Here is a 27254-nt window from a genome sequence, read left to right on the forward strand (position 1 = left end):
AGTGGTGCCGAGGGGACGCGAGGAAGCCTTCTGGGTGTTGGGATGTTTCAATTTCGGATTGAAATTCACCACGCTGTAGCATCGAGATGGGCACTTTATGTACTTCAACTCGGAAACCGTGAACAACCTCAGGAAATGAGCCTCTGGTCTCACCTTGCATGCCCCAGTGATGGGGAGCTCACTACCTAGTGAGGAAAGCTGCTGGGCTGTGAAGGGAGGCTTCCTGGCAGGAGGCTCTTCCTCTCCTGAGCCCGTAACCTGCTTCTGGCCTCCTCCTCCCCCTGCTGCCAGCTCGGCCTCGGGGTCCCTCACTCTAGTCCTGCAGACACGGTCAGGCTCCACGACCCTCAGAGCGATCAGCCTTCTCTGGATCAGGGCTTCCTTCCGTCCTCCCCTGCTTCAGGCGAGAGCTGCCCGGAGTGAGGCAGGGCCCAGGCCCCTGGGGTCCCAGCAGACACTCGGCCTGTGTCCTCACTCACTGCCGTCACCCGCTGTCCGTCACCTACTCCGGGAGTTTGGGTTCACGCTTCTGCTAAGTGGGGACCTCGTGAGGCTCCCAGGAAGCAGAGCGTGTGAGAGTGCCTCGCCCGCAGAAGGCGCTCAGGGCATGGATGTCCTGTGAAGTGGGCGGGGCAAGCGTTTCACAAAGGGGACGTTAGAGACCCTCTAGGAAATTTTTATTTTGCCTTTAGCAAGACAGCTTGTTGGTCCTCTAGACGGATGAAGAGGGGCAGTGATCCCAGTGCAGAAGGAGAGGCTGAGCAGGGGAAGGTGCGTGCGTGTGTGTGTGTGTGTGTCGGTGTGGGATGTCTGGGTGTGTGATGTCAACAGTGTCTCTGTGTGTGGTGCGTGTGTATGTGTGGTGTGTGTATGTGTGTGTGCATGTGTGTGTGCGTGTGTGTGTGTCGGTGTGGGATGTCTGGGTGTGTGATGTCAGCAGTGTCTCTGTGTGTGGCGCGTGTGTATGTGTGTGATGTGTGTGTATGTGTGGTGTGTGTGTATGTGTGTGTGCGTGTGTGTGTCGGTGTGGGATGTCTGGGTGTGTGATGTCAGCAGTGTCTCTGTGTGTGGCGCGTGTGTATGTGTGGTGTGTGTGTATGTGTGTGTGTGCATGTGTGTGGCGCGTGTGTATGTGTGTGCGCTGGGGAGGCTTTGGGCTAACTGAGTCCCCCTTGAGACCTGGCACCGTGGAGGTGCTCCCAGCAGAGTGTAAAGAGCCCGACCGTGGAATCAGGTTGCTTCTCACTGGCTGCTTGACTTCGAATGTGCCAGCGACCTCTCAGAACCTTAGTTTCCGCATCCGTAAAATGGCCAGAAAACACCTGTCCTGAGAGGCCGTGGTGCAGGTGAGACGGGCAGCGCTCTCCCAAGTGCCCCTCGCACCCCAGCTGTGGGTCACCGGATCTCCAGGAGAAACGAGAGACCATCAAAACAAAGGTCTTGTTTGTGGACAAATTAGAATGATTTGGGGTCATAAGGCACTGCTTCATTTTAAAGAATCCAACGTGAAACTTCACTTTCTTCCTGAAGAGAGAAGCCAGCTGCGTAAAAGGCCAGGCGGATGGGAAGGAGAGATGATGCCTTTGGGAGTCAGACAAGCCGTCGCCTCCGTGTGTTTGCAGGAGCCGCTGACTGTGTTGCGGGACGGACACGGGCATCGTGGGAGCGGCGGGCAGAGGGCAGGGCATTCGGTCCTGGCATCTGAGGCTGACCCCGCCGCTCCAGGATCACCCCGTCTTCAGGGCTTCTGGGTTCCATCTGCCTCAGGGGCTGCTCCTACCCAGACTCCTTTGCCGGCGTCCCCTGGTCCCTTCCCACACACGTCATCCTCTCCCCAGGTGACTTCCTGGCCCCTGCACGACATGATTCTGTGACAAGCCCCCTTGGCCAAGTCCAAGCTGGGATTCAACCCAGGTTTTCCTCCGAGCTCCTCCCCGACTTGTGTGCGGCACCGACATCACCCCATCCACGCTCACAGGCACCTCAGACAGCAGACACTCCACAAGGCTGATCCCCAAAGCCACGCCTGCCCCTGGGTCCCCACCTTGGAAAAATCCCACCAGCATCTCCCCAGTGGCTCAGGCCAGAGTCCGGGACACGGTCTTTGGAGCCCCTCACCCCCACCCAATCCACCAGCTGGTCCTGTGGGCTGTCTGCTTCCTTCTCTGCTCCTGCCACAACCCAGCCTGCAAGACAGTGCCAGCCTCTGCTGGACGGCCAGCTCCCTTCCCCACTCCCTGCCAGGGGGAGCTTTGAAAAAGGCACCTGTCCCTCCCCTGGAGGGCTTCCCTGGTCCCGGGATCAGGAAGCCCACCCCTCACCATGGCCCTGCACATCAGACACCCCCTGCAACTCCCATCCCTCCCCTCCTGTGCTCCCCTTTCTCCCCACACTCCTGCACCTCGACTTTCCTTCTGGTGCATGAATGCACTGGCTCTCTCTGCCTCAGTGCCTTTGCACATGCCACTCCGGGGCCTGGAATGTTCCCCGATCCCACCTCAATCTCCTCCAACCTCAGCAGCTCACTCTTTTCCATCCTAAAGGTCTCAGCTGCCCAGAGAGGCAGGAGCAAAATACAGAGGGCCATGAATGCCGAGCAGAGGGCCTGTCCTTATCCTGGAGGCCACGGGAGCCTCAGAAAGGCTTATGGCTGAGGAGGGCTGCCCAGGTGCCTCTGCAGATGCAGGGCTGAAGGCTGCTGTGGCGGGTGGCGGGAAATAGAGGAGGGGTCCGTGGGGAGCTGTGCCTGGCTCTGGGGGCATCATTGTTCAAGCCCAGCATGTACCCTTCCTGCCCGTACCCTTTACTCTTCTGCCTGGTGGCATTTCCCATGGAGCTCTGGGTCTTTAAACCTCTACATCCTAAAGGTTAATTTTTAATGTTGCTTTGGTAAATATTGGACGCTGTTGCTTCCACAGGCGCTCTACATCCTACATTAATGCCAGAGTCTGTCCTTTTCATCTGCAGCTTCTGTCCATAACTCCCCCCTCCTCCTGCTCTACAGAAAAACTCTCTCTCTTTGCTTCCTGCTACGAACTTTTCAAAGCGCTTTCCACATCCGTTCTTGTCCCCTATCGGCGTCTCCATCAGCCAGGTAGAAGGTCAGAAAGGTTCTAAGTTGAAAGGCACCATAGAAGCATTCTGTCCCTTCCCTCGACTTACACGAGGGGACAGTAAAGCTTGGGGAGGCACAAGGCTGCCCAAGGTTAAACAGCAAGCCAGTGGTAGAGGGGGTTGAACGAGCAGCTGTGACTCCCAGCCCAGGCTCTGCTCTGGGCCCTGGGATCCCCAGTAGGACTCAGATTGTCCTTGTTCTTGCTTGGTGCAGTGGGGACAGATGTGACAACAGACCACGTGGTCCTGGCTGTGATGGGAGCGTGGAGCAGGGGAAGAAATCCTCCAGAGCATGGAGGGAGGCGAGTGACCTGAGCAAGGCTTTGAGGGGTGAGTAGGAGCTCGTGGGGAGCTGGGGTAGGGAACCCAGTGAGGCCAGGCTTGCGTGAGCGTCTCATGGGCAGAGATGGAGTCTGATCCGTTCTGTGTCCTCAGCCCTGGCCCGGGGCCCAGGCTTTGGTTCCAAATCTCTGGGAAATTAACGTGCCTCCTTGCTCTGGGGAGTTTGCACCTTGCCCGTGGCCATCCGTGGCTCCTGGTCCCCTGGCCCTGGCACCATCCATGCCTCTATGCTCCCTCAGTCTGGGCGCTGACCTGGCCCCGTTCCTACTTTACTGCACCCCTGGCGGCCTCAGGTGCCCTGGCCCCTCCCCGCTGCCCTTCCCGCTGCCCTAGGGTCAGGACAGAGATGGCAGGAGGGGGCTGAGGCTCGGGCCAGGGACACACCCAGGCATATGAACGTGCACACAACACACACATCCACACACACACGCTACACACGTGCACACACTATGCCCAAACTACACACCTGCACTTCACACGCACACACACACCCTCAACACGCACTATATGCTACACACGTACACTACACCCACACTGCGTCACAAGCCACACACGCAGACTGCACCCGCCTACCCACGATGTACACACACACCCCTGGTCTTGGCCTTTCCAGGCAGGCTTCACAGCCAGGGAGGAGGTCGTCTCTCAAGGGCAGCATGTCGTGAGTCCGCCAGCCCTCCTGGGGCCTCCCTCTGCCCACCTGGCTCACACCTGGCCCTCCTGGCGCCGCCATCTCTGCATCTCTCACGACGCATGTTCCCCCTTTACACGCCCCTCCCCCCCACAGCCCCCGCCCCGCCTCTCCTCTCGTGTGTCCTTCTGGGCTGTGGCCACACGCGTGTCACCCACGTCAGACCCCATAGTGGTCCTTGGCGCTCCCCCTCCCCCGCCTCCCCACATCCACTCACTCCGTAGGTCCCACCTAGTCCACCTCCAAGATACTTCCGAATCGGTCCATTGCTCCCCGTCATCACCCCCCAGCCTCTACCATCCTGGCCTCTTCCCTGGGGCACAGCGGCGGCCTACCCTCGGCCTCCCTGCCTCCACTCCCGCCTCCTACTGTAAGCCCTGCCCGGGCCACGGATGGGGGAGCTCCCACCAAACTCCCATCAGACCAAGTCGCCTAATGCTGAAAGCCCTCCGCCCACCCCACGTTTTCCTTAAACTCACAGACACGCTCCCTCCCGTCACGAGGCCGCCAGCTGTGAGTCCCATCATCAGCTGGAACAGTGGCTTTCCATGAAGAAGTGGGCAAGTCTCCATCAATGCACACAGCCACGGGGCACAGCTGGAGGCGAGAGACGTGACCCCTGGAGTCGTGTAAGTGACGGTGCCGGTCAGGGTCACAGGGACACAGTCACTGGGGTGCTATTGTAGCGACTGGTGTGTCCACACTTGGGGGCAGGGAAGGTCCAGAAAGGGGCGTGAAAGGCTCGGAGGAGGGTCACTCAGAGGTGCTGGACGGGAGAAGGGGGCCCATTTGCAGGGGGGCTGGGAGCCCAGTGACAGCCGAGGGGCCTGGATGCATAGAAGGCTCTGGCATTCCACCCGCTCCCCAGGACGTGTCTGCGGCATCTGCCGGCCTGGGGGCAGCGGTCGGGAAGGAGGGCTGGACACAGACGGCAAAGCTGAAGACAGATGGGGGCCCCGGGGCGCCTCAGCAGCTGTGTCTCCCTGGCTCTGAGACCACCAGGGCCGGGGATGGCTGTCTCCAGCCTCCCAAATTTCAGACAACTCTAGCCGGCCTCACCAGGGAGTGGGCTCTGGGATGTGAAGACCCCAGGGTGACCAGGCCACAACAGGACAAGCCAGCACCACATCCCCCTGTCTCGTCTGTTTGGACGAGTTGTGACATAAACCCTCGGCAAACTCCAGCTAAGCAGGGGGCATTTGGCAGGGAGCTCTTTTCCCACCCACAAAGTGAGCAGAGACAAGGAAAGAGGGTACTTTGGGGGTCTTTCCTATGAGTGGGGTGCTGGATGAGGTCCTCTGCACACCCTCTCAGATTCCGTCTTCACTATCCACCCCCCCGCCAGGTGGGGATTATTTGCTCCCCCACCAATGTCTACGCTGCAGCTTAGAGAGGTAAAGCAATTTGCCCAAGGATGCACAGCTGGGCAGCCCAGAACCTGGTGCCAGCCCAGCCCAGGGGACTCCCGGGATGCAGCACCCAGAGATTCCCAAAGCCACGCTCCCAGAACCTAGGGCAGGATGGAACCACTCCCACATCTCGTGGCCAAAGTGATCTGGCAGCGGGCTATCCCCAGCACCCTGCGGGTGCCTTAGAAACAACCGGAAGACCACCCTGGAAGGCGCTGAGGAGGAGGGGGGAGGGGGTGCCCTCTTGGCCCACAGGCAAGTGCAGGTTTCCGTCGTTCCGACGGGGCTGGAATGCTCACATCGGGAGACATTTGCTGCACCAACGAGCATCTATTCTCGGAAGCAAATATTTTAGCAGCTAAAGCCAGAGTGTTAATGGCGGGGATGGGGGAGCAGGATAAAGAAGGAAAGCTTCCGTGGTCCCCCCCGACCCACATGGAGATAAATTCCTTCTTCCCCTACCCTGATCTGGGAGCTGGGCCTGGGAAGAACCCTTGAAATAAAGGGTCTGGGGGAACATAACAGTCGTAAGCCCAAACCCGACTTCCCTCCCTGGTGACCCCGCTTTCTCTGGTTACACCTGCTGCAGCCCAGAGGGCGATGCTATGGAATTCCTGTCAGATTGCCATAAAGGAGCATCCTCCTTTCTTGGGGGTAATGATCCCCGAGATTCGCCCAGGCCTTCATGGAAACATCTCTTTGTTAATTGCTCAGGCGAGCTGGCATCTCTGTTTGCACAGTAGCTACCGCAGTTACTGGGTTACGGAATTTTAATTGATTTCAAACTTGGGAGCTGGGTGGGCCGTGTGGGTCTCCTCCAGGCTGGGTGGCCAGGTGCAAGGGCAGGATCGCAGGAGCCCCTCCCAGGGTTTGAGCGGCCGCCTGGCAGTGTGCCCCCGGGAATGGGAGCGCCACAGGGCTGATCTCCTGCTCTGTGCCAGGCTCCTAGTGGGCACCATCTCCGTCCTCCTGATGCCCCCGTTTTCACAGACAAGCAAACAGGCTTGGCAGGAGCGAGTGACTGGCCCAAGGTCACAGGGCCTGTGGATCTGGTTGGCTGGACCCAAGGCCCTCACTCCCACCTCCCCACCCCTGCCCTGGCTGAGCTGCATCCTGGGCCCAGAGACAGTGGGTCTAGTTCGTTCTGGAAATGCCTTTTCAGTGATTTTCCCAAAACCTTCCCTGAGGTCTATTCTCCCTGTGGCTGAATACCTTGATTTTCCAGGCAACGCAAGTGGAGGGCCAGGATCGATTTCTTGCCCATCACCGGCCAGCGCTCCTTGCGGGCAGGGCTGATCCTGTCTCACCTTTCTACCCCCAGCACTTAGCACAGCCGTGACCTAGTGCTGACCTTGGATAAATGAGGGAGGTAAGTGTGCCCGGGCTGCAGCTGCACAACAATGCGGACTGTTTCAGGGAAGGAGGAGCAGGATGGAGCCGGAGGGTTTGCAAAGGGACGTCCGAGCTGTTTCCTCGGGGTCTGAGACCCAGACGTGTGACAGGGAGGGCTGACCAGGCTCTCTGCCTTCTCACGCCCCCTGCTTTCTCCGTGCCCAGAAGAACCAGGACCTGGAAAGGGTGGATGCATCTCCCTCCAGCTTGCTTCTTGTCCCAGCTACTGCTGCCCGGGACGCCTGCCTACGGGTGTCCCAGGGAATGCCGGGACCCTGCTTTCACAAGCACCTAAGAACATGTTTGCTTCTCCACAGTACGGGGCAGACCACTGGGGCAGGCAGATCTGAGCCATGTATAGCGATGAGCTGGTGAACATTTAATGACCTGTTCTCCAGCGGGGAGCCCTGATTTGTAGCATTTGCTGCCCATGTCCGTGGTGTAAATACTGCCAATATGACGTAGCTGACTGCAGAGCTGGGGAGAGATGGGTGGTAGCCACCATCATGCGCGTTTGCATCACACAGATACAACAGACCTCAAACCTCAAGAGCATAGAAAGTAGCCGATGTAGCCATGCAATTAGGAAGTGAAGAGTTTCAAGTATCTGTTACCTTTGTGTTTAATAAAATTTATTTAATTGGAAGTTTATAACAGTGAATTTTTATAGTGGTTTAACTACGGGCTCTGAAAATTTCTCAGAATTTAACTATCAGTGCTGCTGCGGCGGCCCCAGCAACTCTTGGATACGTTTATTGTTTTCTGTGTATTAGGAAAAATGTAACTTGTTTTTAAATGGAAGTATAGTTGATTTACAATGTTGTGTTAATTTCTGCTGTACAGCAAAGTGATTCAGTTATACATATATATTCTTTTTCATATTCTTTTCCATCATGGTTTATCACAGGATATTGGATAGAGTTCCCTGTGCTCTACAGTAGGACCTTACTGTTTATTTTATATATAGTAGTGGTATCTGCTAATCCCAAACTCCCAACTTACCCCTCCCCACCCCTTTCCCTTTTGGTAACCAGAAGTTTGTTTTCTATGTCTGTGAGTCTGTTTCTGTTTCATAAATAAGTTCATTTGTGTTGTATTTTAGATTCCACATATAAGCGATATCATATGGTATTTGTCTTTCTCTTTCTGACTTACTACACTTAGTGTGATAATCTCTAGGTCCAACCATGTTGCTGCAAATGGCATTATTTCGTTCTTTTTTATGGCTGAGTAGTATTCCATTGCATACATATACCACATCTTCTTTATCCATTCCTCTGACTGTGGACACTTAGGTGGCTTCCACGTCTTGGCTGTTGTAATTAGTGTTGCCATGAACATTGGGGTGCATGTATTTTTTGAATTAGAGTTTTAGTCTTTTCCGGGTATATGCCCAGGAGTGGGATTGCTGGATCGTATGGTAGGTCTATTTTTAGCTTTTTAAGGAACCTCTATACTGTTCTCCATAGTGGCTGCACCAATTTACATTCCCACCAATAGTGTAGGATGGTTCCCTGGAAATATGTAAAGATATGATTGCTTAGAGCAAGTCTGAGTTTTCTAACAAAAAAAAAATGGCTTGATTTAAGATCAATTAAAAATGTGGTAAGTAAATAGTACAGGGAGAGAGATACACAGTCAAGACGAACACCTAGCAGCTGAAGTTTGGGAAAGAAATGTTGTTGATGGAAATGGCTTCAATTATCACCTGTCTTGGGGGCACAGTAAAATAAGTGGGCAACCCACAGGAGAGGAAATACAACTAATTAACAGATGAAAGGAAAGGTGTTCAACCTCACTAATAATCAAAAAAAATGCAAACCCCTGTGCTGGAGAGGGGGCTGTGAAATGAGCAACCTCAGAAGATGCTGGTGGGTGACAGTCCCTTTGGGAGTGAGGCTGGCACCTATATAAAGAACCATAACACTGTCACATCCTTAGACTCAATAATTCGCCGGCCTGGAATCTATCCAGAGGGAATAATTCAGAAAAGGGAAAACCATGAACACTTAAAGGTGTTTGTTGCCACCCCTGATTTTCTGGAGTATGTGCCTCCCCTGCAATGTTTTTTGTCACAGTAAAAAAAACTGTAAGCTGTATAAATACCTTGTTGTAGGGGAATGGCTAAATTCACGCCAGCATATGGAACCTGGACTACTTGGGAGCTGCCAAAACGATATTTAGAAAAATTAAGTCAAAACCACAGGACAATGGCTAATTTAATGTTAGGTGAATAAAATTAGAATGCAGAATGATGTGTACAGTCATTCCCCGGACATAACCATGGGGGATACATCCCAAGACCCCCAGTGGGTACTTGAAACTTCAGAGAGAACCAAACCCTACGTATATTATGTTTTCTTCTATACGTACATACCTGTGATAAAGTTTAATTTAGAAATTAGGCACAATAAGTTTAATAAGGCACATTTAACAACAATGACTACTAATAAAATGGAACAATTAGAACAACACACTGTAATAAAAGTTATGTGAGAGTGGTCTCTCTCTCTCTCTCTCTCTCTCAAAATACCTTATTGTACAAATTTAATGCCTTTTCCATCTTAATGAAACACTTATGAGGCACTGTGGCCGTTACTTTTGCAGTTTGAGGTGTGACAGCAAAACCACCAAATTTCCTTTTCCTTTTTCACGGCGTCACGGGTAGAAGATTCGTTCTTGCCGTAGATCTTAGCAAGATCTTGGCTATTTTTCTTTCCACCCTGAGAACTTTCATCCTTTCCCTTAAAGGATCCACTTTGTGGCTTCCCTCTGGCACAACTGACTTGTCAGCATCACTGCACTTGCTCCGAGAGGCCGTATTTAAGTAGATAAGGGTCACTTGAACACAAGCTCTGTGACACCACAACTGCCCATCTGATAACCAAGAGGGTTACTAAGTGACTGATGGACGGGACACCCTGGACAACGGGATGTGTCACATCCGGGGCAAGACGGATTGAGATTTTATCACGCTACTCAGAACGGTGTGCAATTTAAAACGTATGAATTCTTTATTTCTGGAATCTTCCATTTAATATTTTCAGATCGAGGTTGACCGCAGGCAACTGAAACCCGGTAAAGTGAAACTTTGGATAAGGGGGAAACACTGTACGTCATTATTGGAAGAGTGGAAAAGCACGTGCATAAGAAAGCAGAAAATGCAAAACACCTGTGCGTGTTGGGGGGTTCTGTGGCTTCTCTTGTCTACTTTTACTCTTTGCACTAATAACACACCAATAATTACGATGAGCATGAGGCCCCTATCACATGCCGGGCCCTGTTCTAATCCTCGCAGTCGCCCCGCAAGGTTGGTCTACTGGTCCATTTTACAGGTGGGAAAATTGAGGCTCAGAGAAGTGAAATAATTTGCCTGAGGTTCCCCACTAGCAAGTGGAGGCACCCTCTGAACCCCAGGTCGGTACTGCGTCCAGATCAGAGGGGGCTTGGTCTGCCGGCGCCTGGAGCCCCAGACCTCATGCTCTTTTGGAGGACCCTCAGGGTCCTGCCCCAGGGGTGGGTAAGGCCTGACTTGCACAGGGAGCCTGTCCTCAGGTCCAGCACGGGGCTGGGTGCTTCGTGAGCACCAGCTCAGGGTGTAGCTCTCACAGCAGGAGAAGTACCGGGGAGACCCTGCTTCCCGTTCCAAGAACGTGGGCTTCGGAGTCAGCTAGACCTGGGTGTGAATTCTGCCTCAGCAGCCGTGCAGCTCTGGGAAAGTTGCTGACTCTCGCCGAGGCTCCGTTTCCTCCTCCATGCACGGAGTTCAGGGTGGCCAAGCTAGGGACGTGAACTGGCACCGTCTGCTGCAGCCGCTTAGCTCACCAGTTCCTCAGTAAATGGGAGCTCCTTTTATGAACAATAATGATGCAATCCACTCATCGGTCTGACATTTACTCGGTGCCTAATACGTGCCAGGCTCCGGGCAGAAGAAGATGCATTCACTCAACACTTACTTATGGAGCGCCTAGCCTACTTCTAGGTGCTGGGGGCACGGCTGGGCACAAGACAGACCAATCCCAGCTCTCCTGGGATTCCTTACAGCAGAGGAGACAGCAGACAAGAAAGCAAACACAACAGAGGTGGTGAGCTCCATGTAGAAACCGAAAGAGAAATAGGGGGAGTAGAGGGGGATGGTGGGGTGGGAAGGCTGTTGCTATCATATAAACCTTGGCCAGGGAGGGCCTCTTGGAGGAGGTGACATCTGGGCAGGAACCTGGTGGAAGAGAGAGAGAGAAAGCCATGCAACTATCTGGGAGGAGAGCTTTTCAGGCAGGGGGAGTGGCAGGTGCAAAGGCCCTGAGGTAGGGGTGAGCTTGGCAAGCTCCGGGAGCCGCAGGGAGGCCAGTGTGGCTGATCAAGTGGGGGAGAGGAGTACAGAGGGGCTGGGGAGGGGCGTCAGGTCAAGCTGTGAGCCAGTGAGAGAATTTTCTCCCCCAGTGAGAAAGGCATCGGTGGGTTCTGATTCACATTTGAAAGGGATCATTGCTCCATGTGGTTGGGGGGCGGGGGGGGGGGGGTTGGGAGGCAGAGGATAGAAGCAGGGAGAGAATTAGGAGGCGTTGTCTCGACCCTGGTGGGAAGATGGACTGGAATGGTTGGTCTTGGGAGAGGGGTGCGGAGGGAGGGTTCTGGGCTCGTTCCGGTATCGCTCACAGGACGTGTGAAACGGGAAAGAGAGGGTGGGGTCAGCTTGGCTCCGGCGGGAGGGGGCGGGGGTCCCTGGATGTGCTGGTCTGTCGGCCGTGTCTACTGAACATCCGGGTGAGTCTGGAGTCGGGGGAGACGCGGGTGGAGACAGACCCGGGGTCAGGTACAGGGGGACAAGACTGTAACTGTGGGCCGGGTGGGGTTCCCGGGGCGGGGGGTGGAGATGGGAAAAAGAGGCTGAAGGAAGGGTCCTCCAGTGTCTAAGGCTGCAGACACGAGGAGGGAGCAGTGAAATGGACTGAGGTGGGGCCAGTGAGAGGCCGGGAGCTATGATGGGGTAGTGCCCAGGACCCGGGGCTCCCCAGGGCTCCTCACTTTTCCTCAGCCTTTTCCCTCCTCTGGGACGTTGCCAAGCTGCTCTCTCTGCCCTTTCTCCATTTCCAGAAAACTCCTACTCATCCAGTGAAACCCTTCCTTGTGTTGATCGCTGTCTGGTACTCAGCCGAAAGGGCTGTGGACCCTGGGGACAGCCGACTGCCATCTTCAACACTGCAGAAAGCCTGCCACACCTCGATGTGATGCCGGGGAGAGATGAAAAACATTTGTACAGCAGTTTCTATATGTCAGGCTCTTCCCACGTCTCATTTAGCCAGACAGCACCTTGTGAGGCTGATTTAATCACCCTGCTTTCCAGGTGAGGGCAGTTCGGCTAAATCATGTGCTGGAGGTCCTCTGGCCGCCAAGAAACAGGGGAGCAAGATTTGAACCCAGGTCTGCCAGCCTCCAAGAGCCTCTGCCCCTCACCACTCTGCTTCCTGCCTGTAAAGAAATAGAGTTTCGTAGCAGGTGGAGTTGTTCAGACACAGGCAGCTGGCTTCGGAGGAGTGAGCCCTCCATCACTGGGTAGCACACGCCTGGGCAGGGATGGGCAGGGGGTTTCAGTGCCAACACCAGAAACCCTCTTGTCCTGGAGGCCGAGGGACCGGGGCACGAGAAGATCGATGCTCTGAGAGGTGGGAGGTCAGAAGCCCCCAGGTAGCCAGAGACAAGGAAGTGGGTCATGGAGTGACGGACCACGGCACAGTGAATGCAGCCATTAAAGCACTGCTCATGAAAAGTTCTCAATAACGCGGGCAGCTCGCCATGACATAATGTTGAATTAAAAACCCAAGACACACAATTTTCTGGGCGAAGGCAACAGCTATAAAGCAAAATGATGTGCTGACGACAAGAGAGGGCTGGAGGGGAGGAGGGGCCGCGTTTGGTGGTGTGGCCATTTGGTCCCTTGCTCGCGTGCTCTCCACTGAGCACGGGCAATTTTATGGTGGAAAATTTGGCATGAAAAGAAAGGAAACTGTCACGGCTACTTGGTGGAGGGCTGAGGTGGAGGAAATAATAATCAAGACCAGAGATAAGGGGCCCCGTGCTCTGGCTCCAGGCGGCCCTGCCTCTCCACGCATCTCATCATCCCCTCCCAAAGAAGACCCTAAGCCTTGAGAGACAGGGAGGGGGCAGGGAGGGGGCGGGATGTTGCAGGAATTGCCCAGGTCACATGACTCAGGAGGGCAGCCGTGGGATTTGAACTCAGGACTGCCCCTCCAAACTGCTTCGTCCACCCCCTTCCCTTCTGCTCCAATATCACAATTTACTCCTTGGTATGAGTGGGAAAATCCACCAGCATAGCCCCAGGTCCCTTTGAACGTGGACTGTTTGGTTCTTTTTTCTGGACCCTGGAGGCTGGCACTTTCAAGGGCTGGGTTGGGGTCTCTGTTGGGGTTTATCGCCCTCGAGGAAGGGAGAGAGCAGAAAAAGAGAAGGCCTTGAGCACCGGAAGACTTTCTGGAGGGCGTTTCTGGCCTCTTGTGGAATATTATTAGCAAAGGGGGGTTCACTAGAAGAAGAATCTATCTGATAATTCTATCAGAGAAAAGAACCCTGAGTCACACTCTGTTCCTGGACAGCTGCTCCCTTCGGAGACCTCGTGGGCCTGACCCCTCACCTGGGCCTTTGCACGTGCTGTTTTTCCTACCAGCAACACACTCCCGGCTTTTTCTTTTTTTTGCCTAACTCTTACTCATCCTTAAAGATCATTCCAGCCGCCACCTCCTCCAGGGAACTCTCCCTGATGCCCAGGATGGGCAGGTGTCTCCTCTGGGCTCCCTTTGATCAGATCTGATCACTCATTTCCTCTGTCTGCACCAGAGTCAGTCTGACTGTGTGTCCAGTTGCCCAACTCAGAGACTGGCGCAGGATAGGAGTGGGGGAGATCGGCTCCCATCCCTGCCCCTCTCTGGACCAGAACTGGACGCTATACCCCATCTTCCTCCTGGCCCCTCCCCCTGCCCTTGGCCCTGCCCTGGCTGGAGCCTGCAGCAGGGAGCTGCTCCCTGCCCAAGCCTTCAGGGGCATGCAGAGGCCCTCAAGCTCTATCTCCTGACTCCTGCCTTCTCTCATCCGGCTCTCTGGCCAAGGGCACCAGACTGAAGACCCGGGCCTGACAGCCTGGGGTGGAGCACACTGCCTGGGTTCAAGTGCTGAGTCTGTAGGTGACCAGCTGGGTGACCTTGGACCAGTTACCTAACCTCTCTGTGCCTTCGTTGTCTTGTCTGTAAAATGAGGATTTGTCAAATAAGTGTTTGGGAGCTGGGAGGGAGGCATTGAATCAAGCAAACGAAACCCTCATTCTTATGTTCTAGCGGGGCTGGGGCAGGAACATAGCGTACCCGGCTGCACCCCTGCTCCAGGGTTGCTGTTATTTTAAATTCACTCCCCAGCACCAAACCCAAGCGTTCCCTCTTGGGCTAACTGCCCCGCCCCCGTACCCCCCATCCCGCTGCCGGCTCTTCTCCACTGAGAAGTCTGGCTTTCTGCCCTCTCCAGGGTAAGGAGGGACAGGCCAGCTGGTGAGGGGCGAGGGGACACTCCCCAGGAATAGCATCAACGCTCCCTGCAGCCCTACTGTGTGCTCAGCCCTGGGCTGGGCCTTTCTGTGTGCCCTCCTTCACCTCTCATCACCATTGTCCAGAGTAGATACTGAGACTCAGAGAGGGCCAGCGGCTCACCTGAGGACACACAGCACGTGAGGCCTCTGGTCTGGACTTTCTGTCACCCCTCATCCCTCATGGTACCCCCTGGTCGTGGAGCACCACTAATGAACAAACACTCTCCTGGGTTTTCACCAAAGCCGTGTGAACAAGGTGAAAACAGGGAGAGCTGGCAGAGGGTGCCTTCCTGTGTCAACTAGGCCGGGTGGGAGGAAGCCAGGGCCCAGCCGGGAAGGACAGGGGTCGGAGGGGACAGGGCCAGAGTGTCCTGATCCAGCTGGAAGCCCTAAGCATTTGAAACTCCAGCCCCACTTGGGACAGTCACTGTTTTCTGAATTCCGATCACGGAGGCCTCCTTGGTATTTGATGTGATGCCAAGGAAAGAAGATACCTGGTCCTCTCCCTTTGTCTCCTAATTTTCTGGAATTTCTCGCTGTTGGCTGGTGTCCCTGCAGAAACCGTACACCAGAAACTCTGGCCGCAGAGCCAGCAAAAAAGTGACGCCTGGGCTCTGCCAGGCGGGGAGGCTCTGGGGTTGGGTGAACTCCAGGGACCCCACGGGGAGGCACAGATGAGTTCTGCAATGGGCTGTGAGGGTTCTAGGTGGGGGAGGGAGGAGGTGGGAGAGTGATGGGCTGAGAGGGGAGCCCCCGAGCGAACATCAGGAAAGAATGTCTGGTTCTCCCACACGAAATCTGCAAAAGTCACGTGATTTCAAGGGTCACCGGGGCCATTTTTCAAGCTGCTCCCTCTGTCCGAGGTGACTTTTCCATTGTGCGCCAACCAGGTGGCCTCCCCTTACCTCCTCAGGTGAGGCGCAACATCGCCTCCTCTTCCAGGAAGCATGCCCTGACTCCTCCCTCCCCCGCAGTTCATCGTGGGCTCTTCTGGGTCCTCTGGGCACTTCATGTGACTGTGACCGTTCTCTCAAGTGATGGGACACTTCCTTGCAAACAAGCCCCTCCCTGGCTGGAGGCTTTCTTGGCTGGCCAGGTGGACCAGGGGGAGCTGCTCCTCTACTGCCCAGGGGGCCAGGTAATTCAGCATCCCCCCTGGACTCCAGCGCCAGCCCCCAGGCCTCCAGGGCTCCTTCTGCCAATCTGGGCCTTGAAGTCAGGCAGCCTGCCCTAGAGAAGCTCCTAGCTCTAACGGTCGCGGCTCTGTCCTCTAGTCAAGGGCTGGTCCCCAGACTGGCAGCATCAGCATCTCCCAGGATCTTGTCTACAAATGCAGAATCCCAGGCCCACCCCAGACCATGCACATCAGAATTTGCAAGTTTAACAGGACCCTGGGGGATTGAATACCCATTAAAGTTTGAGATACGCAAACAACCCCCTTCCCAGGCCCAGTCAGGAATTTTCTCTTGGGAAGGCTTGGGGGCTGGGCAGCCTCCTGTCTCTCCTCCAGTCACCACCCCATCTCAGCCCTCTAGGCCTGACCAGGGACCCTGACCTCAGGGAAGGTTTTGAAGGATGAATAGGAGTTCCTCAGGGAGATGCGGAAGAAGAGCATTCTGGGAAGAGAATTGTGTGCAAAAGCAGGGAGGTGTGAATCAGCAAGAGCTGGAGGGGAACCAGGCCTCGGATGGAAGGTGTGAGGCAGGGGTGAGGGATGAGGTGGGAGGGGAAGACTGCGCAGCTTTCCTTGGTGGGAAGGTAGAAGCCCCTGTAGTCCTGTCTTGCTGTGGGGTGTGCGGCTCCGAGGTTGGCAGGGGCTGTGGCAGTTGGCTCAGGGTCGTACTTAGTTCCGAGAGACTGTGGCCTAGGGAGACCCTGGCTTAAGTCCATGGACTTACTGTGTGGCCGTGGGCAAGTCACTTAGCCTCTCTGGGCCTGTGTTTGCTCATCTGTAAAAGGGGATGGTAAAGCTGGGCAGCTCAGTTCCCAGGGTGGGAGTTCCAAGGACCAAGGGAAATAATGATCGGCGGGGGGGAGGGCGTCTAAACTGTAAGTGTAACCGTGGTTCCCAGCGCTTGACCTGCTCCCGTGCATGCATCTTAGAGGGAGGTGAGCAGCAGCCCGAGGCTTCAGAGAGAGTGAGACAGGCTGCGGAGGGCCTTGGGGGCCAGGTTAGGAGCGGAGACCCTCTCGGGGGCTGGGGAGGTGGGACAAACCAGAGGGAGTGAGGCAGGGACAACGGGGTCCTGAGAGGGCAGCCAGAACCTCCTCTGGTCCTGAGACCCCTGCGAGGTGAGGCTGTGATTGTCCCCATTTTACAGATGAGGAAACCGAGGCTCAGACAGGTCTTGAGGAGTCAAGCTGCGATTCAAAGCCAGATGTGTCTGACCTGGAGCCCCTGCTTGCTCCCCTGGGCCCGTAACAGTGACAACGACGCACACAAGCGTCGAGGCAGCTGGGATGACACCGTGCCTCGGGGACCCCTCTCCCTGAAGCTGCAGTGAGGATCCTGGGTAGTACCTGCAGCACCCCAGGCCACCCCCCTTTTCTCCTTTAGCTCCACTGCACGCCTAGGGGGGCTCTAGCAATAAAGCACGCAGCCTGAGGGTTAGGGTGATGTGTCAGGGCTGACTCCAGCTCTGTTGCTGCTGTGTCCATCAGACAGCATTAGCTGAGCACCTACTATGTGCCCTGAACACCAGAGACAAGATGCCTGCGGTGGGCGTAGGTTCCAGCCCGGGGGAACCGTAGCACAATGATAGAGATGTGATTCACCAGGAGGTAGACCCAGAGCTGGGGCAAAAAGAAAGTCAGGTGGAGGGAGAGGCAGGGGAGGGCGGCAAGAAGGGGGAGCACAGCCCGGAGTTGCCCTCCTGCCGCCTGGGAGCCGGCAGGGGTGCGACGAGGGCCGAGGTGAAACGTTCCCTAAGCTCGGGAGAAAACCAGAGCGTGTCGAGTGAGCAAGGGAGACATCATGAGCAGAAAAGCAGGGCACCTTGTCACCACTTTCCGGGAGGCAATGAGCCACGGAGGTGCGGGCACCAGGGGAGGCCGAGTCCGTGGGATTTTAGCAGAAAACTTTGCAGCCCGAGGTCATTGTGTTCTAAACGAAGGGAAAGCCAGCTTCTCCGTGAAATCAACTGAAAGCGGCTGCGCTTCATCCCCTCGGACCGCACCTCCCCACCCCCGGATCCAGGCCGGGTCCATAACTCAGCGACTGTGGGCTCCGAGGCAGGGGCACCACCATGCCATCCCGAGTGGTGATGCAGTTTGGGCCTGGCCCTGCCAGGCAGCAAGGAGATGGCGTTTCTGGGGATGGGGATGGATGGAGTGTGGGTCTGCAGGGACCACGGAGGCAGGCACTGCTCTGAGATGCAGCACCCCTGATGCGCGACCTCCGATACTGCTCTTGAAGTGGCAGCTTGGGGGCTGCCTCAGTCCTCGCGTCACCAGAGAAGCTTCTGATGAAGACGTTCCTTCCCCCTCCCGTGGAGGAGGCCGCCTCTCCAGAGGCTCTGCGAGTCTCAGCAGAGGCCATGGGCCCTGGGGTGGGACCCTGCCTCAGTCTCCCCTTCTCCGGCTGACCTGGGCAAGTCAATGAACTCCTCCGAGCCCCCCAGTTTCCACATCTGAAAATGGGGCTCAACAGCCCTACAGAACAGGCGGCATGTGGCTGGCCTGTGTGGGGCACGGGGTGAATGCTGTTCCTGACCCCCCAACCCTGGCAGGGCAGGACCCCCACCACCTTTATTTACCCAAACGTGAAATGACCTCAAGAATCGCCGGCACGTGAGGACCAGGTACCAGGCCTGTACAAGGATCAGCCCGTTTAATTCTCAGGATGATTATGACCCCTGGTGCTTACATGGGGAAACTGAGGCAGGGGCCGGTGGAACGGGCTGCCCAAGGTCGCAGAGCCTCCGAGTGGCACAGGTGGGCCTTGAACCTGGGCCGTCTGACTCCCGGCCCAGGCACACGTGCTGCTTCTGATAATACCGACGGTGATGATAGCACTAAAAGCATCCCCTAAGAAGGCTGACGGCTTTATGCCTGAGCGGTGCCCGCCTGCTGACGGAGCCGGTGTGGGTGCCTGGCACATGGTCGGCACTAAGCAACGGCTACTGCCGTCCGCTTCCTGTCCTCCCATCTTGTTTCTTTCTGTGTCTCTGTGCCCTGAGCACCTGACACTGAGTAGATCAATGCCGGCTGCCTGGAGGAGGGTGCAGGGAGCAGCGCCCACAGCCTCCTTCGTGGGTTTCTGAGTGTTCGCTGAGCCCTGCTAGGTGCCTGGCCCCTCACAGGGCTCAGCTGGGGGCGCCGAGGCCAGCCCAGTCCACTGCCAGGCGTCCAGGTCTAGTACCTGCTCCCAGCCGCCGGACCGGGCAGCTGCAGCATCCTTGGGTCTCCCCTCCGGGGTGCCTATGATAAGCCTCCTGCCTCAGTCTCCCCTGGAGTCGTTCCGGGCTGGATCTTGGCTCCAGAATTCCCCATCGCCAAGTAAGGGCTCGAAACAGGCATATGGAGACCCCGGAAGAGGAAGGCACCTCGGGACGGGGACTCCAGGGACCAAGGTGCCGAGTGTGCATTTGCAGCCCGCTCCCTCCCCGGCCCCTCCTCCAAGAGGAAGAACTCTGGTCCTTCTCCCCAGGGAAGAAGATGGGCCCTGGGCCAGGAATGGAGAAGCCTGCAGGAGCTGGAGAAGCTGAGAGAGAGAGACAGAGAGAGAGAGAGAGAGAGAGAGAGAGAGAAGGGAGGGAGGGAGGGAGAGAGGGAGGGAGGGAGGGAGGGAGAGAGGGAGGGAGGGAGAGAGGGAGAGGAGGGAGGGAGGGAGAGAGAGAGAGGAGGGAGGGAGGGAGGGAGAGAGAGAGAGGAGGGAGGGAGGGAGGGAGAGAGAGAGAGAGGGAGGGAGGGAGGGAGGGAGGGAGAGAGAGAGGGAGAGAGGAGGGAGGGAGGGAGGGAGAGAGGGAGGGAGGGAGGGAGGGAGAGAGGGAGGGAGGGAGAGAGGGAGAGAGGAGGGAGGGAGAGAGAGAGAGAGAGAGGAGGGAGGGAGGGAGGGAGGGAGAGAGGAGGGAGGGAGGGAGAGAGAGAGAGGAGGGAGGGAGGGAGGGAGGGAGGGAGAGAGGGAGGGAGGGAGAGAGGGAGAGAGGAGGGAGGGAGGGAGAGAGAGAGAGGAGGGAGGGAGGGAGGGAGAGAGAGAGAGGAGGGAGGGAGGGAGGGAGAGAGAGAGAGAGGGAGGGAGGGAGGGAGGGAGGGAGAGAGAGGAGGGAGGGAGAGAGAGAGAGAGAGAGAGAGAGAGAGGAGGGAGGGAGGGAGGGAGGGAGAGAGAGAGAGAGGCCCTTGGGGAGCGGCTGAGGGGATCGTGCTCAAGGAGACGCATCTCAGCCACGTGCGGGGGTTGGGGGGGGGGAGATCCAGGTGACAATTGGTAGTAAAGCAGCGCAGGCGCTATAGCTCTTGTTCCGGGAGAAACACTGATTACAGCCCTGCTGTCCCGACTCTCCACCCTCCCCCCACCCCCAGCTTGACATCACGCATGACCACACCCACCACCGCACCTGGTCCCAGACCTCCACCTGCCTGAGAAGCCCCACCTCCGCTCCTGTCCACAAGGCAAGGCTTGTTTAACCTCAGACTGCTGGGGCCCACGGCCTGGCTGTGCCCCTCATCCCTCCTGCGCCCCCCCCGCCTGTACCCCATCATCCTGTGACGGTTACCCAGGTCTTCACTTGCCCGCTTGCTTCTGTGTCCCCAGCACCCGGCACAGAGCCAGGGTGGGGTAGTGGCTGCTTGGGAAACTTCAGCCAAACCAAACAACGTCAGGGAAGACGGGTACACACTCGGGAAGGGGAGGGATTCCTGCCGCCACAGAGGGCGGAGCTGGAAGCAAGGGGCAGCGGGGCAGGAGCTGGAGCCAGCTGTTCACCCCCCTCCACCCCCATCACGTACTGACCCTACTGGCTGGGTTCCTCCAGAAAGCTCCGTGCTTCCAGCACTTAGCCCCCGGGGTCGTAGTGAGAATGAAGGCGTGCCAACAGGGCCCGGAACACAGCAAGTGCTCCGCAGATGTTGCTGGAACCATGGGCGCCCACCAGGAGGCCCAGCGAGTGAAGGTCTGCTCTGGTCTCAAAGTCCATCCCCTCTCCCTTCTGCTGGTAAAAGGAAGCCCAAGCAGGAAGTCCCCGGCCCAAGGTCACACAGAGCATGGAGGGCAGGATGGGAGCTGGGCGGCACCTGGGGATCCCCTAACCCCCATCGCGTCCTGGCACGTTCCTGATGCTTGTTCTTGTACGGAGACTCATATGGTGATGGAAACCCCGTTCTGAGTCTGCCTCTATGAGAACCAGGACACAAAGAGGCTCTGAGCTCAGAAATGAAACCATCTGTACAGAGGGCAGAGCCCGTGGGCTGGGAGCCCAGCCTCTCGTGAAGATGCCATGAACCCAGACTTCACGTGCAATGCCAGCGAGCTTGCATGCCCCCTTCCCCTCCATAGCTGACGTCCTTAACCCCATCTGGATCGCACAGCACAGGGCCTGGTACGCAGGAGGTGCACGACGTGTGCAATACGGAAAGGGGGAGACCTCAGAGACAGGCAACGGTTAACAGCAAGGGACACCGAGAACTGTTAGGACCAGACGCAGCGACTCAGAAATGGATCAGCGCGGTCCCTTTCCGTGCAAGCAAACCACCCCGGGTTCTGCAGGCAGGACGGCAACAGCCCCTAAGGGCTGGCTCACATCACCGTCTTGTCAGGAACAGGGCAGGGGCTGGGGAGCACCTTCGTTTACATGGTAGAGTCTCAGCTCTCAAAACACTTGGGTCCTGGTAATGAAGTTTTCCAATGGTTCTCAAACTGTAGCGCCTACAGGCATCACCCTCAGAGATTCCTGGTTAGGAGGCTGTGCCTGAGACCCAGGAATTTATTTTGACGAGCACCCCAGGTGTGTCTGCTGCGCGAGACTCACATCTCAGGAGACCACACCTCTGGGGCAGAGCCAACAGCTGTTTCATGGTCTGTAGCTTTGGGTGGGCTTGTGTGTCCCCTCCCCCCTCCTCAAGGGGAAGAGCAGCCTCTCCTCCACCCATCACCTCCACACCACCAGAAGCCTGCTCGGGGGCCCCGCCCAGAGGACCGGCTCAGTCCACATTTGTCCAGCCGAGCTGAGCAAGGCTGCGTCTTTGCCTCCTGCATGACCGTTGTGGCAAAGTGTATCTTATTAATTATTTAAGTCATTCATTATTGAAAAGGTCACTATCTGTTAGCTGCTTAAACGATCATGAACTAGCTTGGTTGCATCTCCTGCAAGGAAGGAGCAATGGTTAGCTGAGCACCTACTATGTGCCAGGCATTTTGTTTGATCCTCAAGACAATCCCAGGGTGGCGGGGGTGGGGGGTGGGTTCTCACTCTCCCCTGCTTCACAAGGATTGGAAGGTTAAGAGGGTGAAGGAGCTTGCCCGAAGTTGCAGAGCTGGTAACTGGCAGAGCTGGGACTTGAACCTGGGTTGGGTTGCCTGCAAAACTCATGGCTTGGCAGGGATCACCGTGTTGTAGGTTTCTGCACTGGATCTTGCAGGCTGGGCTCAGTACTGTGATGTCCTGGGATGATGTGCCCCGTGCCCTGTGTGCCCATGGCTGCAGCTCAGCCCCTGCAGAGCAGCTGAACCCCACACCCGAGCCCCGGACTTGAGCATCTACACTCAGCCTGGCTCCTGCCGGGGGCTGATGCCTGTTCTTGGTGCTGGCCAGTCACACGGTAGGTTCCTGCTTCAAAATGCACAGACCCCTCCTCTCTCCCTCCAGCTCTGCACCGCCCAGGGACGCCCAGGTTAGGTTATTCTCTGCCTCCCACCAGACTGGAGATGGCTAGACATGAGAGTGGCAGTCTGTCCCTTTCCAGGAAATCATGAACTCGCCCCTGGGGCAGGGTAACCAGGCTCTGCTGGGATGGCCACCCTATAAGGCCAGCCGAGATCCCACCTCCCTGACCGGCTTCCTTCCCTTCCCCTGAGCCATCGCTGAGCAGCCTGCCTGCATCGCCCTCAGATGCCTTTCTGCGACTCAACATACATGCACAATGGAGTCCAGTAATAAATATGCTTATTTTCAAATTTCATGCCAAGAAAAGCTTCTCCCTCAGCCCCCGACAGATCGACTTGCTTCCTTTGACCAGACTGTGAAAACTTGGGAAGCCATCCAATTTCCCTTTTTGCCTTGGCAGCTAGGAAACTCACAACTCCACTTCACGCTCAGTGGCAACAGCTCTCACGCCAGAATCTAAGCAAAATAAACTTGCAAGCTTTGTTTCTAAGCTCTGTTTCAACCTTTCATTTCGACTTTTCTGTCCAGGCACGCGTTGTTACCACGAGGCACTTCACATCTTTCTTGGCAAATAATATAAGCAAATCATCCGGTAATTGACAAGCCAAACACAGCAGCAATAATGATCTGGTATTTTCCAAGCTCGTCAAAGACAAGAGATCGCAGCCACTCACCAGGCAGACGAACCCTGGAAGCTCATCAGCGGTGGGCTGTGGCTGTCTCTCTGCAGCGTGTGGACGGCCTGGGGGGCTTGAGGCAGGGGACCCGGGGGAGGCTGGGACTGCAGGGCCGGCTGCTCTGGCTGGGGTGCCCGGGCAGGGTTCCCCCACCGCCTGGGGTCCTGTTTCATCCACCGTCCATGGATGCCCCACCGTGCCAGGTAAACCTTGCAAACGTCGTAGTTCATTGCCGAGTAATACAAAAGATCCAGGACGAGTAGCATCAACACGAAGAAGCCATAGATCCACACTCCCAACAAGGCGGTGTAGTTGCTGCGGGAAAACAGAGAGAGGCTGAGAGAGGCCGGGACAGCAGCCTCATCGAGGCTGGAGTTAATCGGGAGGGTTGATTAGAAAATGCGGCACGGAGGCTACTTCGGGGTCTCCGAGAGGAGGTGAACCCCTCTGGGGGGCAGGGGATCTTAGCTCCCTCTTGTCATGCCCACTCCCCACTTTCCTCTCCCCCACCTGTGTGTCCCTCCCAGATGCCTGCAATCCACTGCCCTCGGCCTGTCCCTCGAGCATCCCCTCCAAGGCCCCAAGTCCTTGGGCCGGGAGCCCAGGGGGCCTCACCCTGTTAGGCCCCCTGGAAGAAAATCTCCGCTGGGCATCTGGGGCTCTTGCGTTGTGGTGGCCCTTACTTTCACCTTCCTGCCCCCCCAGCATGGGCGCTACTCCCGGACCTGCCAGCTCTCTCCCGCAGGTACCTCCCGTTTGCCCCGCCTCCTGGCCTTGGCTTACGCCCCCACCCCCCCACCCCCGCCATCTAGGAGGCTCTCTTGCATCCCTCACCATCCCCTCCCCTCCCCATCTTTCTGGACCCAGGGCAAATGCAGGAAGTCTGGCGTCTGAGGACAAACTGACCCAAGTTCCTGCCCCTTGGCATCTACACTGGGCCACCTCACACCCCCAAGTTCTGCGTGGGACTCAGCCAGGGCATCTCCCACCTGGGGCCCGCTCCCTTCCAGCCTGCGCCATCACGCTCCCTCCCTCGGAAGCCCAGGAGTCAGGGCATCAGCTCAGCTGCCCTCCCCACACCCCACGAACCAGACACTGGTGCATCTGCTCCACCAGCCACATGCCTTTCACACCCACCCTCAGGCCGCTCCCCGACAGCGCTCTCCACCAGGCACCCCCAGACTGCACGGCTGGGGGGGTCTCAGGGCCCCCTGACGTCGGTTCTTTTATTCCTTCATCCAGCATTTCCACGCTGAGGGCCAGTCTGCCCTCCAGAAGCAGAGATGATGGGGTTGGTTTTGAGCTGCAAATGCCCCTTAGTGAAGGGAAGCTGGCTGCCCCCTGAGGAGCTCACTGGGACACTGCGCCTTCTGCCCAGCCACCGCTTTCTGTCCCCCCACCGCCTTCCTTCCTCCCCAGCCTGACTCCCACTGCCTCTTGGAAACTGCTGGGCCCTTCCTCTGACCTGAGTGCCCCTCAAACCCTCCCCCCACCAGCCGGGGCCACGCTGGCAGGGTCCGGGTATATCCTCCCGCCCAGGCCAGGGTCTGAGTCTCTCCCGGGTGCCCGGGGAGGGCCGTTTCCTGGCCTCACCACTGCAGGGGGCCAGCGGAGCTCCACACGGGGCTCGCCCGGGACTGCGGCTGTTTAAGGGACGGATTTATTAGTCACTCAAATGCCCCCTCCACCGGCTCCCTGCTGCGGCCATCTGTTCAGGTGGGTGTGAGCTGGCGGGCGGCAAAGACGAGGCAAAGCCAGTGTCCGGCCTCGCTGCCCCCTGGGGGGGACCCGCCCTGGCTCTCAGCAGACAGGCTCCCGGGTGTCCGGGGTCCCCCGAGAGGTACCTCTGGATGCTGTCTGAAGCTGCGGCGCACGGGTCTGGAGCCAGGAGGCCCTGCCTCTGGTTTCTCCTTGGCCTCACTTTGCCGTGTGGCCTGGGAGGATGCCCGTGTGTCTCTGGGTCTGGAGGAGAAGATGTGAAGCCCCTCCCGGTCTCGGTTTCCAGACTCTGCATCTTCCCAGCTGGGTTCACCTGCTCAGCCTTGGCCGCTGCAGTGAGATGGGCGTCCCTCCCCTCTGGGTCCTCCAGCCCCCTACCAGGGCTGGGCCCAGGCTGGGTGGGGAGGCTGACTTTTGCCCACACGTGCCCCCTGCCTGGAACGCCCTCCTTCCCCACACCGGCTGGGGGCTCCTCGAGGGGAGGTTCTGTGTGTCCCGCGAGCAGGCACGCACTGGCAGGTGCTTAGGACTTAGTATCCGCTTGAGGAACGAGTAACCCAACAATTCCGCATCACGGCACCTTGGATCCCTCTGCGGCTTCATCTCCAGCCACCACCTCCATGAGGCCCGCGGCCGTCCCAGGGGCTTGTTCATGCTAAGGTGTGAATGACTGCCTGCCAGCTGCCCCCTGAGCTGCCTCATTTCAAGGGGAAGCTAGCTTCACCTGGAGATATCCAGGTGTGAATGCCTGCCAGGGAACAGAGGCCAGCAGCCCTGTCTGGCATGCCGAGGCAGGAGTCCACGTGGACAGGGGAGGAGGGCCTCCCCCTCTCCAACCTCCTCTGTTGCCCCCACAGAGTTGCTCTAAGCGTCAGGCTTTGCCTTGGTGGTTCCCATGGCGGCAGCCGCGGGCGCTGAGGGAGCCGGTGGGGCGGGAGAGGCAGGGGCTGCCACACTGAGAGAGGGAGTCCACGACGCCAGCTGGGGGTGGGAGCTGGACACGGCTGGGCCTAAACCATCAGGACTAAGAAATAATAACAGCTAGCAGAGCAGCAGCCGGTGGGCATTGCTCTAAGTGCTTTACGCATCTTAGCTCATCCGACGACACTCAAAACACACGTGGAAGGAAGCATTACCGCTATCATCCCCATACCCGAGATGGAAACTGAGGCTCAGAGGAATTCAGAGACTGTCTAAGAGCTCACAGCCATTAAGCGGCAGAGCCAGGATTTGAACCCAGCAATCCAGCTCCACGGCACACATTCCTAACCGCCGCACCACACCGCCTAAGGCAGGCGCCACCCATGTTTTCTGGGCAGACAAGCCGCCTCCAGGCTTTTGCCTATGCTGCTCCCCTGACTGGAACTTGCTCCCTACCTCGCCCCTACCTCGCCCCGCCCGCATGTCTGAGCGCAGCTATCACCTCCTCCAGGAAGCCTTCCCTAATGTCCTATGTTAAGTCCAATCCCTCTCCTGGGCTCCCAAAGCCACCGGGCTTCCCAGAACACATTGTGTTGTCTTTGCTGTCTTGTAGGACTGTCTGCATCTCGAGATCAGAGCTCCTTGGGGCCAGGGTCAGAGTTCAATGCTCGGCCTGGGGCTGCTTTCAATGTTCCTTAAGCTAATATATATTGCGTGCTTATAGCGAGCTGGTGTCAGTGGCAGCCTTGATAGGAATAACTTCTTCACTAGACTTTACCTTCTCTATGCATATTCTCTAGTAGTTAATAGTGATACTAGCAATCACAACGTGCCCGTGCCTCGTGTTTCCGAATCTTTGCAACAATACTGTGAGTTAGGAGCCAGTATCCCTCATTTACAGATGAGGAAATGGGGCCCAGAGAGGCAAAGTCCGTGGCCAGAGGCTACACAGCTGGGGAGTGGCCGCACTGGGATTTACAAGCAGGTCTATCTGACCTCGGAGTATGCTGAGTTTTGGGGAATCCCAAGGTCAGGTCTAAGATAGATGTCCAGGCAGGAATTCCCCACATCTGCTTGGCCCACCTGTCCTGGCTCATCCTCTACCAGGAATTGCGGACAGGTCCCAACCTCCCCTGCAACAGCATCCTGCATCTCAGTGTGTCGACATCACGGGCTGCATGGGCACTGCTGAGCCTGCAGGCCTCCGCAGCCAGCTTGCTCTAACTGGCATGGGGTTTGGGGGGTGGTAGCACCCCCCATGATCTCACCACACCCCGCCCCCCCAGCTCAGGGAAGGGAGGGGCACACCCGCAGGAGGTGCCACCTTTGCTGACTCCCTCTGCCTTGCAAGGGAGGCCACCCTGGAGGCGGCAGCCGGCTGGGAAGCCTGGGCCATGGACGCCGTCTCCAGGCAGCTCCCTGCCTTCCAGGGCCTGCCCTCTCCATGGTTGCCTGGCTGGAAGCATTCTGGTCTTTTTAATCTAATTTAAAAATGTGATCTGGAAATTAATTTCATCCAGATGCAGGGGTCTTTGTTGAGTGTGTGTGTGGGTGTTTTATAAAGGGCAGGAGAGAAAA

The 27254-nt window shown here is 57.1% G+C and overlaps 1 protein-coding gene across 3 annotated transcripts in view; it reads right to left on the bottom strand.

Annotated features, from left to right (window-relative positions):
• SHISAL1 (shisa like 1) overlaps window positions 1–27254 on the bottom strand; it is a 98453-nt gene that overhangs the window by 32531 nt on the left and 38668 nt on the right. For all 3 annotated transcript variants that reach the window (XM_060023999.1, XM_060023998.1, XM_060024000.1), the window contains exon 4: window positions 23034–23351. In XM_060023999.1, the coding sequence (XP_059879982.1) occupies window positions 23034–23351 (318 nt within the window). The remainder of the gene's footprint in view (window positions 1–23033; window positions 23352–27254) is intronic.

The sequence above is a fragment of the Delphinus delphis genome, chromosome 11 (genome assembly GCF_949987515.2).
Source record: "Delphinus delphis chromosome 11, mDelDel1.2, whole genome shotgun sequence".
Taxonomy (NCBI): domain Eukaryota; kingdom Metazoa; phylum Chordata; class Mammalia; order Artiodactyla; family Delphinidae; genus Delphinus; species Delphinus delphis.